We start from the raw sequence: 15,743 nt of genomic DNA on the forward strand, positions 1-15,743 counted from the left end.
TCAGATAATCATCCGAAAAAATGAAGAAGGACTAGAAAAAGGAAAAATAATATGTTTGTGTATTCTAGCGTATCTGTACCGGTGCCAAGACGGGTTATTATATAGGGTTACCACGAGAGAAGATGTCCCATCTTCGATAAAAAGAATGCCACATTAGTGGAGATGTCCTATCAGAGACAAGGAGAATATCTCATTGTCGTCGCTATAATGAAAGATCGTATTGCCCATATCTAGTATGACATCAAACTTTGTTGTCATAAATCATACTGTTTCAATAAGTGAACTATGTCAAATATTATATCATCGCATGTGTCTTTCTGACAGCAATTTTGATAAACTAAATGATAGGGTGATAGGAACAGAGTCAGTCGAGCATTGAGTAGGGCATGAGATAGATGGAGCTCAGGCGACAAAGAGAGTTTAGGTTGAGGCTGCTCAAGATTAGAAGTCGAGATGCAGTTCGAAATAGAGCTCGAGGAGAGTGGAGACTTGATTGGAAGGTCAGGACTCAGAGCTTGTGTTGAACTCGAGTGGAGCAGTCAGATGTTACATTTCAAGTCAAATTGATTGCTGCATCAGAGAGTTAGAGTTGAGCTGGTTGTCGAGTCGAAGCTCGACCACTTTGTTAGGGTAGGAAGCATGAGTATAGAATTTGGACATGGAGTTATAACCAAGTTAATCAGTTATGGAGTCAGTATTCTGTTCCACGTATCATTTTCAATCAGATCAGATCTTAACCTTTTAGAGTGAATTATATCAACCCGTAACCATCCCGATAGTTATGTTTATGATTTTATTTTATATTCATCATTTTAATTTATCATTTTAAAATGAAAATAAGGCCCAAGCCTAATTCCTTCAAAATTCTCCATGAAATAAGTCTGAATTTTATTCAAGGTAGAATGATGAATCAAAACATATCAATCATCTGTATGCTTCCGTGTGTGGACCATGGTCGCGGGTCCAAGCCACGTGTCGTTCCTCTTTGGTGTTCATCACAGGATCAACCGACAGGATCATTCTTCACGCACCGTCGAGAACTCGTGGCTTACAGCGAGAAAGTAAGAGCCTGCCGATTTACAATATTGCCCCTGTCCAGATTCAATGTTTAATCGGACAAAGCAGGGTATTTTAGTCTTTGCAAGTTATCCCGATCGCTCTACTTCCTTCCTGAAGCCGCCACAAGCTCCGGCTGAGAGAGAGAGAGCGAGAGAGAGGAGAGAGTGCGAAAAGGCAAAAGGGTCGAAGAGGAAGGAGACGGCGAAAGGAGAGAGGAAAGGGTGACGAGAAAGGAGAGTCTCCGACAAAGCCCTAGCGTTCCTCTCTTCGAAGCCTCTCTTTCCGTTGATTCCACCTCGATTAAATAAAAAAAAGCAGGAGTTAGGGTTCTACTCGCTGTCTCAAAATGGTCAGAATCCCCTTTCTTTAGTTTTTCTCCTACTCGACGCAGCATTCGGTTCTTTCTCATGGCTTCTGATTACTTGTCCTCATTTTTTGGCCTCTTTTTTAAGGTCGAGGTTTTTTTTTTTGGTTTGGGTCAATTTTGTTCCTATTCTTTCATCGCTGCTCTCATGTCGTCTTCTGGGGTTTCAAAATAGTGATTTTTTCCTGTTAAGGTTGGTTTCTAGGTGTATATCGACTTATGATACTATCAAATTTGTTGATTCTGGAAATTGATTGGAATTCGTATCGTTTGAATAATCAGGGCAAGCATAGAGTTGACAGGTAGAGTCGTGCTTTGTATTAGTACCTCAAGGATAGTGATAAGTTTCTCTATCTCGGAAAATTTAAATGTCTTTTTTTTTTCGGCGTAGCATTTGTGTTTTTTAGTAATTGATAAATTGTACTGTTGTAATTAGTGATAACTAAAATGTTGTCATGACTTTGGGTAAGTAGTTAACCAGAAAGAATGAGACTTGCCTGTTTTTTCCCCCATCTATTCTCCCTGTGAAAAAAAATCAAGTTGGCAGATGCTTAACTTGATGTTGCTGGTGTCGTGGAACATTTCTGTTGCTTTTGGTGCTTTTGAGCTGGTGGCATTTGTAATTTTGATATTGCGGGTGATATTGCAGGCATTTGTAAATCAGTTATAGTCTTGAAATTTAAATTGCTTCTCATTGATTAAATAAGTCCATAATTCTGAACTTCAACAGCACAAGTTGGGAAGAGGACACAGGGATAAAGTTCAACAGTTCATGGCTATAACTGGAACCAGGTAAAATTTGTGCTAACGATATTCATCTTGATCTTTAAATTATTGAAAAGTTCTATTTTTTTTTGTTAATACTACCAAGTTCAATTTAATTTTTTACCGTGGACTAGAAGTTTGTGGTTAAAAATGAAAAATGCCTGTCTTCTCTCCAATTTCCCTTGGTTGATATTTCCTCAGAGTGCATCAACCTAAAAAATAGACGTTTTGATTCATTCAAACATGATTAATGGTGTGAAGATAAACACGGATGAAAGGAAAAAAATTAACTACTGGTACTTTGACTGGGGATATTTCATTATTTCTCACTTATAATTCAATGGCAGAGGACCCATGGAGCAGAGCCCTTTCTTCTATAACATTGCTTGATCATGTTCTTTCAGTTACTCATGGTTTACAATTATCCACTTTTTGATACAATCTTTGGCTATTACACCTTTGATTTTTTTTCTTGATTGATACCTTCATCCAATTTAAGCTATTCTTAACTGTTTGCTATGAACAATGTGCTGCACATTTATGTCTTGTTAACTCAAACAGCTGATACTGTTGTTGCTGAAACTAATCATGAATATTGCATATTTAGGCCAGCTTTTCATATTTTCATAAAGAGCAACTGCAAGACAATATATATTCATCCATCCCTGGTTTAAATACTGGTAAATTGATTCCAATCCCAGATGAGACTATTTGTGTGTTCTCCTTTCTGGCAATGTTCCATACTTTGATGTGCATTCAGAATGAGACTTCATGCTTGTTTCCTGAGAAAAAAAATCACGATTTAAAATTTTCATTACATTAATTAAAGAACATATTGTATTTAATATGATATGATGCCGTTTACAGAATTCATAATACATGCTCTGTGTTAATTCAAGTTGAGATTCCTCCTGGAATATAGCTATTACTTAAATAGCTCATGTTGGCAATCTTTTTCAATTCAATAAATTGTGTTTTATACAATAATTTTTATACTCTACTTGGAACAGGAAGTTTAAGGCACTTTACATATACCTGTAGTATCCTTGCCCCCCTTTTCGATTATCTCTTATAGCTTAATATTTTAACTTCTATAAGCTAATTTTGCCAATTTTGTAGTGAGAAAGCTGCTCTTCAGGCTTTGAAGGCAAGTGATTGGCAGTTGGAGGGGGCTTTTGACATGTTTTACAGCCAACCACATATTAGAACTGCCACTGATACAAGACATCTTGAAGAGCTCTATAATAGATACAAAGGCTAGTTTTTTCTTGGACAGCTTTTGTTTGTGTTGTGAAAGCATTTTAACAAGCTCATTTGTGTTGATTTCATATAAATTTTTGTTTATAACTCAACTTCTACTTTCTGGTTTCCCAAATAAAACTACAAGGCATCTGCAATATGAGAGCCGAAGTATGTAAGTCCTGGACATATGCTTGACCATTCTTTTATTGTTTGATTAAGCATCTTGGATACCAACTTGATAAGCATGCCTGCCGGGAGTCTATTTAGAAATTCTTTCCACTCTAGTTTCATTCTTCATCCTGCATGTCTGTCACTCTCAGATTGTTGTTTTCCCCTAGTAAGATGTTTTAGTGCTAAGAAGTTTAGAGGAATCCCATGTAGCAGCCAATAGTCTGCTCAAAATCTAGTATTGTTCCCGTCACCCACTTGCAACCATATGCTGCTCTCCACTTCTTTTTATGCCTCACACACTGCTTTCCAGATGTCTGAATCAACAACCTTTCCTTTGAAAGCTTGTGGGGCTCCTGATCTTCCATTCTTTCTGGCCATCATTTGCAACCATAGATCATTAGGATTTGCTAACTTGTTAAAGGACAACTTCCCTATTAAAGCTGAATTGTGATCCTCTAAGTTCCCCAAACTCGATCTGTCTTCATCTTTGGTCTTGTGATCTTTTCCCAACTAATTATGTGTACCTTCTTCTCTTGAGCTTTGTCACCCCATATGAGTCTCTACTTAGCTTCTCTAGTCTACATGGTTGTGTAGGGATTTTACTTACATTTGTCGTGTAAGTCAGAATGGTCATGATCGCCGTCTGGGCGAAAGTGATCCTCCCTACCATGGGCAAACAACTAGCTGTCCAGCCCAAGAGCTTAGCTTTGACTGCCAACTTTGTCTTGGTTTTGATGTTTAGGTCTTTTCCCATTGATGAACTTGAAACCCAAGTACCTACCTAGCTGCTTTGTTTCCTTGAGACCAGCAAGCCTAGATATATTGGTTCTTGTGTCTTTCAAGACATTCTTAGAGAAGAAGATTATAGACTTTATTGGGTTCACCTTCTCCTCTGATGCCTTGGAAAACCAGCCCATGGTTTTCGTAACTAATTTTATTTACTTGCTAGATGCTTTGCTAGGCAAAATGATGTCATTTTCAAAAAGAAGATGAGTGAGCTTTGGATTAGATCAGCCAAGCTTGACATCCCTTTATCCCTTTATTATTTAGATGATTGTTGATGCTTTATTACCCGACATAATCTTTCCAAGTATAAGATGAAAATATAAGGAAAAAGAGTGCAACCTTGTCGAACGCCTCCATGAAGGTTTGAACTCCTTTGTCTTCGCTCTAGAGTATTTTACAGGACAGTGTAGAAATTATTGGATTGTATGTCGCGAGTAGAGAGGGTGAATAGGTGCGTATCATTTTTGTTGTTTGATTGTGCTCATCTCTACAATTTGTTAATTGCATAGTGGAAATATAGAAAAATAGCAAGCATAAAAGCACACGTATACAAAAATGCAAATCAATTTATGTGGTTTCTAACGTCCAATTCCTACTTCATGACCTATGATCCGTTAGTGATCACTATCGGAATTGCCACTATATTTTCTATTCGAACACCTTTTGGAGGCAGAGAAACCCATTCTTATAGCAACAAATTATGCTTTCATAGTGGCAATTCCGACAAATTAGTACAGGAAATAAAAATCACACAAGACAACCTTGATTGTTCTTGCTCACAATGGTTCTGAAATGCAGTAACATTCTTTATGGAATGGAGAGTTATCTCCAAAAACTCCTCAAAATATGCTTTTATAAGTCTCTTGGTCAAGTCCAAAAGTTAATCAATCAATTGATTTTACCATATTAGTTGACTATATCAGTTAACTGAAAATAATTTATAAGTTGGCTGCAAATAATTTATTAGTCTGGAAATAACTTATAAGTCGACTAGATTTGGACTTGCTCATCTATTAACTGATTATGACAAGGGATCTCTTGCCCCAATAGATTAGACTTGGTGTGGCTAAAATCAGTGTCAATCGACTAGTGAAGTGGGGTAGTCGATTCATAAACCTAAATCTAGGAAGTTGTGGTTTGGTCGGATTAAGAGTAAAATAGTCAACTAATGGTGCAGACAAATAATGATAAATTATCATGACTCAATCAGTAGAAGATTCAGTCAACAGATAATGCAATCGCGATAAACTCAAGCCTAGTCAATCGATAAACCAATCAACATATGAATACGTCCAAATCGGGGTAAAAGATTTCGATGTTTACCTAATACATTTTGACCTCGACCTACCAAGACTTTATCTTTACCTAGTATTTGGCGAACGTCAATTTAGTAGGACTTCCCACTTGCCAGCCTTAGGGCAACCTTGAGCTGTCACAACTTCCATTTGCTCAGCCTCAGGGCAATTTTGACTCACTAGAACTTCTATTTGCCCGGTCTCAGGTCAACCTTAATCTACCATGACTTCCACTTGCCCAACCTTAAGTCAACCTCGACTAGTTAGGCCTTCCATTTGCCTAGAGTCTACTCCTCGGGACTTTAATACCTGCTAAGTATCCAATTACCCTTGATTTGCTTGGACTTTCATTGCCAATATTGGTTGCAGTTCCACTACCAACACATTATTCAAGCGAATATATCCATCGGTTAAACGTATGCTTACCCTTGACCCATTTGGACTTCCTATCAACCAAGTGTTCGATCAACATTGACCTACTTGGACTGTGATACTCGAACTTGCGACTGCAAAGTTGAGTCTTACATTCTACCAACTGAGATAAACAATATATTGCTCAAGCACACATATTGTTCAAACACAACATATCGTTGAACTATATTTTTTAAACATCAAAACCCGAGACTTGGTCAACCTTGACCAGGAGCCAATTGCACCAACGGAGACACTCCATTATGACCTCCACTAACTTGCTTGAAATGTTTTTAGCTCTTAGACTTCCTACATGAACTCCCAATTAAGTCTATCATAAGCCTTTTCCAACTCAATCTTCATAAACATAACCCCCTTTCCTTCAATGTATCTAGTTATAACTATGGATCAACTCTTGAAGAATGATTGCATTGTCTTGGATGTGATGACCGAGCACAAAACTGGATCGGCAAGGTGAGATAAGTTTTTCCTGACAGGTCTCAACTTATTTGCAATTGTATTTGTGAGATCACGTTGCATAAGCCTATAGCTCTAAACTGACTCGTATTCTTTGGTGAGTCCACTTTTGGCAAAAGGATTAAGTTGGTTTTATTGAGGCTTGCTACACTTGCTTCCCCTTTTTAAACCTTCTGCTGTAGGTTGAAAGTGTCCTTTCCAACAATGGACCAATTGTCCTTGAAAAATGTGTGGAGACCATTCGGGCTCGATGCATTGTAAGGAGCCATCTTCTCCACTGTTTCCCAAACTTTGCTCATCAAATGAAGTTGCCACTCGAGGGTATTCATCCCTTCATTCCGGAAACAAGTTTGAGGAAACCACATGAGATGTCTTCTCCTCCAAGCGAACAGATCTGAGAAATGAACCAAAGCCCACTTTTTCAGCACTTCCTGATCATGTATCCACTCACCAACATCATTCTTAAGAACATTTATGTGAAGATTTTTTTTTCTAATTATAGTCTCAGAAATACTTTGTATTTCTGTCTCCTAATTGAACTCAATTGCACAGGCCTTTTGATACCAGAGTGCCTCCTCTGCTAGTGTTCTATCCTGATCTGCCAAGAACAGGTCCTCTCCTCATTATAATCTTTCTTGAATCCTCCCACCTATTCTCGCTAGTAATTTCAATTCTTTCTCTAGTGAATATTTCTGAATGGGTTTTTGTTCCAAATTTTCAGCCCATCCCTTAGTGTGTTTAAACATTGTAAAAGTGGCTTGCTTCTTTCCCAAGTCCTCTCTATGAATGGAACAAAATCTGCATGCCCTTTCCACACAGCTTACAGAAATGGCCTTTTAGTTCTTTCACAAGTTAGATTTTGCCACAGCTACAAGTGCAAATGAAAGGATAAATGGCCTTTCACCCCTCAGATTTACTATTGCTGGAGCTTGTGTGAAAATGGAAGGGAAGCACTCTTGCATCAAAAACACCATTGAGACATTAACCTTCAGTTTATTTACACCCAGATGGATGGTTTTATGTGTTGAATACAATAAAGTTCACATTCTAATTTTTTCCCTTAGTAAAGAAAGGAAAGAAAACCTTGAATCTGTTGACTCTAGTTATTCAAACCCTTTCGAAAAGGTGTTCAATTTTTCTTAAGACTCCCGAGGCGCAACCTTTATTGGTACATATATGACTTGGTGGTTTGGGATGTGAAATATTACTTAATGCCAAGAGCGGTAAGAGAATTAAGGTAAACTTCATTGGATACAAAATATGAGCTACATGCTTAATCTGTTTAAGAGATACCCAAAGAACTAAATTTATGTGAACTCAACCATAAAAGTTGCAGTTGTTGATGTCATTATCATTGCTATTAGTGCCTGTAGTTGTGGCCATAGCCCACTATCCTTGAAACAATCTCCTTAATTGTTGATTTGTGCAGCTAAAAACATTCAACAATCTTATTTATTCAGCAGTAGAACTAACAGTTATTTTCTAGATTTGAGCTAGTTATTCAGCAGCAGAACCAACAGTTATTTTTCCTCAAAATTGATTGATATCAAGGATATATTGTAGTATGCATGCCAGAAAAAATAACAAGCATCATCATGCATACATGAATCATTATTCATCTATTCTACTACCATAATATCTAATTTTGCAAATTGGTTGTTCCTGTTAAGAAGAAACTTGTTTATTTGTTGCAGATCCATATATTGATATGATAGTGGTCGATGGGATTTCTCTTCTTTGCACTGATTTACAAGTAAGATTTGGTTAAGGTGTTTGTCATATCATGCTGTTTTTGTGCATCAGTAAATTCTGTCAGTGTTTTTGAAGTGGCTTCTAGCCATTCTTCTTGAACTTCACTATCTTTGACTGGGATGTTTGACATTGATTTGATGGCGATAAGACAATTGATGAATTGCAATCATGATGCTTATTGACTACAAATAAATATTTTCTACTTAATGTTTTTTGGGGCTGATGGCTATTTATCCATTCTATTTTTTTTCATAGCATACTGAACTAGGTTGTGGCTGTGTTGTAACATTTTTTGTTGATTGGGCTGTTTTCTTGATAATCCTACTTCCTCAATGATTAAAGAAAATATCTACAATTGTGAATGTTTTTTTATTGATGTTGAAAATTTTCTTTATTCAATTTATTGGTTTTCATGAAACTTGCATTGAACTCAATCATGTGAATTTGCTCCTGAGAATAAATTAAGTTAAACACTTCATGAGGTATAAATTATATCTCACATTTACAAACTGTGTTTTTATCTTCCTCTGTCAGTTTATCTTGCAAGCAATTCATTTGCATTGCTAATCTTCTAAAATTATCTTCTTCATATGGCTAGTAACATAGTCCTAATTGTTGCAGGTGGATCCTCAAGATATTGTTACGGTGAGTGTATTTATGATGCAGAAGAACATTTTGCTATCTGGTATTGAATTTGAGTAATGAAATTTTTTCCATTAGTCTTTTAAGTTTTTTGTGTCTGGTGATTTATCTTAATAGTTTGTTTTTTTCTCTCATCTCTTGTTGATGGATAAAATTTTCTATTTTCATGTTTCAATTCTTAAATTTGGAGTTAGCAATTCCTTATTATTTGATTGCTATTTTAGTGGAAAATTTTTCATGATTTGCTATGATGGTTGCAACAGTGAATAAGCTGTTATGGTCCTATGAGCATGCGTCTGGACTCTGGGACATATCTTGATGTTGGTGCATCCAAATGTTGGGAATGTTCATGATTATATTGTCTTAAGCTTCATTGAGATATTTGTAGTTGTAAGAGAGATTGTCTCAACTGTGAATATTTTCACTTTCTTTTCTTGCATGTTCATGTTATGTTGTTAACTATCAATGCTGGTCTGTGACACTTTTTATGACTGGACATTTACTTTTTTAAATGTTCATAACATCTCTGTATATGTCTACAAACAAATTGAGTTTTGCTTGATGGTGATTGAGATTCAAGCAAACTAGATTAGATGAATTGGCTATATAATAAAAGTGGAATAAAAAATAAATCATATTTAGATTCTAAACTGATTTATGTGTTTCTTCTTCAGTTCATTTTTAAATGGTCCTCTTGTTGTATTTGCACCATAAGGTATGTAGCATAAGCTAGAAGAGAAGAAATCAGAAGAAAAAACGGAGTAACAACCAGAAAAATGAGGGGAAAAACCTAGCTAGATGGACTAAAAACAGTTAGAAGCTAAAAACAAATGCAGTTTTTTTAGAAAAGCACTTCAGAAAACCAAAGAACAAGCAAAAAAGGAATAAACAAAGAAGAATACAAGAGGAAGTGAACAGTGAACATCAACCTCTGCTTATTTAATCTGAAATATTCAGTGACTCGTATTGACATTCATGTATACAAGTAGAATCAAATCTAACTGGAAATCGATAACCAGACGGAATACTAGGTATGAAGTAAATTGCTCAATGTGTCCAATTTCAGCCAACTTCATACCTTTCCGGCTTGAACCTTGTATCTCAGAGAGGTCATATTTCTGTGGTTGGTAGCAATATCAGAGAGGTGCATTGCCACTTGCTTAGGTAGGATGCAATGTTGGCTTGCAATGCTTCCATAGCCTGCAGGTTGTAGTCTGTAGACAGTGTTGATGCATAGGACAAGGAGTCGTCCACAGGAATTTTTTCCTGATATTACTGAGAAATGTTGTTTCTTGTAAGTACAAGTGTTTCCTATTTCTTGTTTCTCATGGATATCAAGAATTGAGAGCCCATGATGTTCTTTGTGCAGGAGAGTGAAATACTAGGTGTTATGCAACTGTAGATTAACTTATAAAGCATTCACCTAGGTAGCACCCGACTGGGATAATAGTGAGATGCTCAGCCCTAGCTTTTCCTTGTTGGATGACTACCCCAGTGCCCTAGCAATTTTAACAACACATCTGGTGCAAATGGTTTTTTTCTGCTAAACTCGGTACTTGAGTCAAGTCAATTTAATTGATGCTAATAAACACTTTTTAGGCAGTTGAAAATGCTTCAAATATTACAATTTAGTTGGAATTGGACTCCTTGATCTAGATGCACTTAGTGGTCGAGTTTTAGGTTGTTTAGGTTGAAAGATTTGCTAATTGCCTTCATTTACAAGTTCAAAATTTTCTAGTGTGTGATTTTTTTATGACAACTTGATATTGAGATTTGTTAAAAATTGATTGGTTAAGCACTTATTCTAAAAGTTCTGGCTTTTACAAAATAGACCAATTTATATATTTATATTCACAGTAGTCCCACTTCTTTGTGGGTGTGTCTTTTTCATTTGATTGGGCCAAACCCAGGAAGAATGTGAACTGTGGATCTCTTGCTCTTGAATCATGTTAAAATTGATTGGTTAACCACTTACGCCAAAAGCATTTAGGAAATTGACCAATTTGTGTATTTATATTCCTAATAAACTTAATTTGTACATTATATTCTTAACAAGTTTGATTAAATTAATTATATTTATTCAATGCAAGAATTAGTTCAAACATGTAGTTTGAAAGATAATAAACGTAAAATCTTCCATAACCTTCAAATCCATTTAAGTGCTAACCAAAAGGAGGGATAAGATTGCAATATGCCGGAACCTCAGTAGGATTGCTTTAATATAAATTCCAGCACAAACATGAATCATTAATCTCCAACTCTTAGAAAATTAGCAGTCAAAAACACATGGAATACCTTCCATTTCTTTTGTTTGAACAAAAACATGGAATTTAATAGCTCATGGACCTGAGCTAGTTATTGGTGAATTCTCATCTAATGTGCACTCTACATTTTGTGCTCAGGCCTGTATGCCCTTTTTTCCCTCCTTTCCTTGCTGCTTCTCTATCTCTATATGCCTATCAACTGCATTCAGAAAAAGACAACCGACTCTGCCAATCAGATCTCTGTCTTGTTGTGATTGTCTTAAGATTGATATGATTGACCATTTGCGTTCAACTAAGCATATGGTATCTTGAATATTACTAATCTAAAGGTTTGATTTCATATTGTATCTTGTATATTACAATTGCTTGTATTTAATACTGTTATGCAGTTAGTTGTATCTTGGCACATGAAAGCTGCCACGATGTGTGAATTTTCACGGCAAGAATTCATTGGTGGATTACAATCACTTGGGTAACCTTTGTTCTGCTGATTAGTTGTGTGAATGATGGTTAGTAGCTGTGCTGACGGTATAACTATTTGATGCAGGATAGATACAATTGAAAAGTTTCGTGAGAAGTTGCCATACATGCGTAGTGAGCTAAGAGATGACCGTTAGTATTTTTTATTCTATTCCATCTCACATATCACAAGTTATTTACAATATTTGGTTTCTTGTCATGTTGAAAATTCATAGCTTTTCTTATTTAATGAAAACCAAAAAAAGTTATCTATGCTTTCTAATAGTCAGTTTCTTGTCTCTGTTTCTTCTAGAAAGATTTCGAGAAATATACAACTTCGCATTTGGCTGGGCTAAAGAAAAGGTATGCCCAATCTCTACTAATATGGGCACTGTTTAACACGTTTGTATATTCCCAGTGAATATTATGGCTTCATTATTGATGGAATAGTGATGACTTGCTAATAACTTGTATTGCATGGCCAACTTTATTCTTCATGATCTTCTGTTAGGGATGCAATAGAAATATTATGTGAACTGCGAGTTGTGTATCTTTTCATTGGATAAACTGAATCAATATGGTATGAATAGCATGATATGTATAAAAACAATCATTTAAACAACTATAGTGCATGTAGAAAAGAACTTTTACACTTTGTGGGACTGGTTCACTTTGTTTGAAAGCTGTTTTCGAAGTCATTTGAAGGACAAAGAGCAAGTATATACCATGTGGGATTCAAGTCTTACACACGCATTTGATTACTTAGTTATTCATTTTCAAGGTGATAATCTATGTGCTTTTTTGTAAGTTTCACTAACATTTTTGTGGATCCATTAGTTTGTGAATTTAACATGTATTTTTTATACTTCTGGATGAACTTGTAAAAATTCTACTTTCCCTAGATCAGGTGAAAAGAATCGATCAGATGTTAAGAATGGGATAGGTCCTAGATATCTCTTGAATTGGCCGATACTGAGTGAGTGGTCCATGGTTTAGCATGATTTTCAAAATCACACAATTGTGAAACTTATAAACTAGATTACTTTTTGCAATCTCATTGTAGCCATTGAATAATATACATTTTGATCATAATATTGGATTTTAACTAAGCTAAAAAGGAAATAAAAATGCCCTAAATATTGTATATAAACTCATTTCAGGTACATAGTAACAAGATATGCATTTAATACATCTGTAAACGATGATGTTATCAACCTGAGCCTATTTATTAAAGGTGCCCAACTTTTTAGATTGTTACATAAAATATAAAAACATGTTAGGTTTACACTAAAGTTGATAACCGTAGTGATAAACCATACTGTTAAAGAATTCCACCATAGTTCTTTTGGCAACATAACATCCTTCCATCTTACTATAATTTTGCTCTTATTTTATCCATCGTGTATGAGGAGGCCCTTTTATAATTTGGTTGTGCAAGTTGTTGAGAGTAGGAGTTTCTTTGTTCTATTCTTTTGCAGGGACAAAAATCTTTAGCACTAGAGACAGCTATTGGCATGTGGCAGTTGCTATTTGCAGAATGGCATTGGCCTTTAGTTGATCATTGGTGTCAATTCTTACAGGTATGAAACTGTCACCAGTGATGAATCAGACTACTCAACATGAAGAAGTCTCATGCCTTTAGCATAATTTGGTTTGACATACATGTTAAGAGTATGATTCAATGTACTAGATGATCATTGGTTACACCGGAGGCATGGATGAATTTTCACTTTTTTTGGTTTGTTTGGTATCTGAACTAGAAGTTAAGATCATTTCCAAAATAAGTAAACTGATGAGGCATAGGAAAGACAGGTCATCCTAGAGTCTAATTTTTAACAGTAGCAGAAAGCACTAAAAGTGTTGATGAAAATCTCACAGTTTTATTCTCTTGTTTAATATTTGTGAGTCTATATTGTTATAGAATTACCAAAAGGTCAGGATTATATTGTAGCACCTTGAACTTGTCTAGAAAACATTTACCTAAAATAATTCAACCAATAGTAATGTAGTTTGACTTCTCTGATTAGCTAATCTTCATGAGATGTTTATGATTGCACCTCCATCTTCATTTTCATTTTTCATGAAAGCCATCATAATTATTTTTTGATTTTATTATAATTTTGAATATATGTATGTAATTAACAAAATTAAGAATGATTTGAAGTACAGTTTTCTATGTTTGGGTTTGTATGTGAAAAAAATTAGATTAGGCTAGTAATTCAAAGTGGTGAATCTTAGAAATATGTCTATTTAATAAATGGAAAATATAGAAGCTTCGTGTGATTTTTCTTTTAGCAGATTAACTTCTTTGGTTGGTTGGTTGGTTTTGTAATTCTGTGATTGTGGTAGTAAAACTCACAATGTAGTCTAAAACTTCTGTGACATTCCACTAAAGATGGTTTTTTGTTGATTTTCATATGCAAATACCACAACAAATGGTTGTTTTGGTTCTGCATCAGTTTTGCCGAAGTTGCTCTTTGTAGACATTTTACTAACTCAGTTTCCCTTTATGCCTCTACCATCACTTTGATGATGCTGATCTTCATAAATAACAGTTTCTTCATCGCATATTGAGTGCATGGCTATTTCGTTTGATTTTCTTTTTTCAATTTTCGTTATCAGCTAAAACATAACAAAGCAATATCAAGGGATACTTGGTCTCAGTTACTGGAATTTGCTAAGGTATGCAAGTACTTGTAATTTCCATTCAGACATGTAATTCTTAATGGTGTGCGTACATATTTTAGGATGATGCTTGCCGTGATCAGTATTTTATCTTGAATTTCTTTAGTAGTGTATATGGAGTTCCATTAGATATTTGTCCCATATTGAGTTCATTTTCTATGATGGGAGCTTCGTGCACCGGGCTGCCCTTTTTTTTTTTTTATTGAGTTCATTTTCTAATTTAGATTTTGTGTGGGAGCCGTGTCTACTTTCGATGCATTTTTATAGATGGTTGCCAGTTTAGTCATGAATATTGAAGTCTGTTTGGGACTTGAGGAGTTCCGGACATATTTTAAACCAGGGAACTGCATTGGTACATTCATGTTGCAGCAGGCAGTAAATGCAGACTTAATCAAATCGAAACATCCCAATACTATACCCCATTCACTTTCGACGAGTGAAACTAATTGCACTATTCAAAATTTGTGGATAATTATAGCATGTCATGTTTAAATCTATCTTTTTCTGCGGAGTTGTTTATTATATCCTTGCAAGCTTCTCATTTGCAACCCATAAAAGTCAATATCACTCCTGTAGATGGTTCATAACAGAAGGCCCTTCCTGTGGCCATCCTATCACTATCAGGGGTTATTCAAATTGGTTCTGTCAAGTAGTTCTTACTTTTTACCATATGGAGTGGATCTATAAGTTTTAGTGTAATCAGAAGTTATTATCTGTCCTGATGCCTAAATTTTGATGTGTTCTTTTTTAGACTATCGATCTTCAACTCTCCAACTATGATGAAGAAGGTGCTTGGCCCTATTTGATAGATGAATTTGTGGAATACTTGACTGAAAATGGAATCGTCCAGCGTCCTCCTCGAAATTGAGAAACCATATATTCATACTGGTGGTTTTACAAATTCTTCTCTTCGCCTTGAGACTCATCATTCATGAAATCATTCTGCTCTGGGTTTGGTCCTCATTCAAAACAGGCAAGAAAAGCTTTCCAAATCTCGCCCTTTCGAGATATAAACGTATAAGACTGAAGCATGATGAAGAAACACTTTTAACCGGCCATTTGTTTGTCACATCTTCTGGTTATTGTAGGTTTGTATTGCCTTGTGTTGTGTTGTTGCTTCTCTGTTCTTTACTGCGTGTGATTGCAAATGAAAAAGTTTAGTTAAGAGTCCATTATTCTAAAGTTATAACGATGGGGCGGACTATTCAATCTGAAAATAAAATTGCATTTTGACACTTAGTTATTTACTGTCTGGAATTGAATTTTATTTTAGTTTCTGCAAAGTTTCCCATTTCATCGTCCCTAAAATGATAGCCCTTCATTATTCTTGCCTTCTGTTTGATTGCGTAGTCTTTTTTGCCAATTTTTATC

The 15,743-nt window shown here is 35.5% G+C and overlaps 1 protein-coding gene across 1 annotated transcript; it reads left to right on the forward strand.

Annotated features, from left to right (window-relative positions):
• Window positions 1–1,185: 1,185 nt before the first annotated feature.
• On the forward strand, window positions 1,186–15,607 carry LOC141830759 (uncharacterized). The gene is made up of 11 exons (XM_074718183.1): window positions 1,186–1,408; window positions 2,154–2,215; window positions 3,308–3,444; window positions 8,265–8,323; window positions 8,944–8,967; window positions 11,618–11,700; window positions 11,776–11,840; window positions 12,001–12,050; window positions 13,166–13,267; window positions 14,310–14,369; window positions 15,124–15,607. The coding sequence occupies exons 1-11, from the start codon at window positions 1,406–1,408 to the stop codon at window positions 15,238–15,240; spliced, it is 762 nt and encodes a 253-aa protein (XP_074574284.1). The 5' UTR covers window positions 1,186–1,405; the 3' UTR covers window positions 15,241–15,607.
• Window positions 15,608–15,743: the final 136 nt, after the last annotated feature.

The sequence above is a fragment of the Curcuma longa genome, chromosome 6, assembly GCF_044706935.1.
Source record: "Curcuma longa cultivar G26 ecotype Majalengka, Jawa Barat chromosome 6, ITB_CL_G26_1.1, whole genome shotgun sequence".
Lineage (NCBI taxonomy): Eukaryota > Viridiplantae > Streptophyta > Magnoliopsida > Zingiberales > Zingiberaceae > Curcuma > Curcuma longa.

Bases quoted from the DNA above. Each gene is read 5' to 3' on its own strand.
- LOC141830759 (XM_074718183.1), top strand. The intron at 11,701-11,775 runs GTAACCTTTGTT...TATTTGATGCAG, and splicing joins GGTGGATTACAATCACTTGG to GATAGATACAATTGAAAAGT. The intron at 12,051-13,165 runs GTATGCCCAATC...ATTCTTTTGCAG, and splicing joins TTGGCTGGGCTAAAGAAAAG to GGACAAAAATCTTTAGCACT.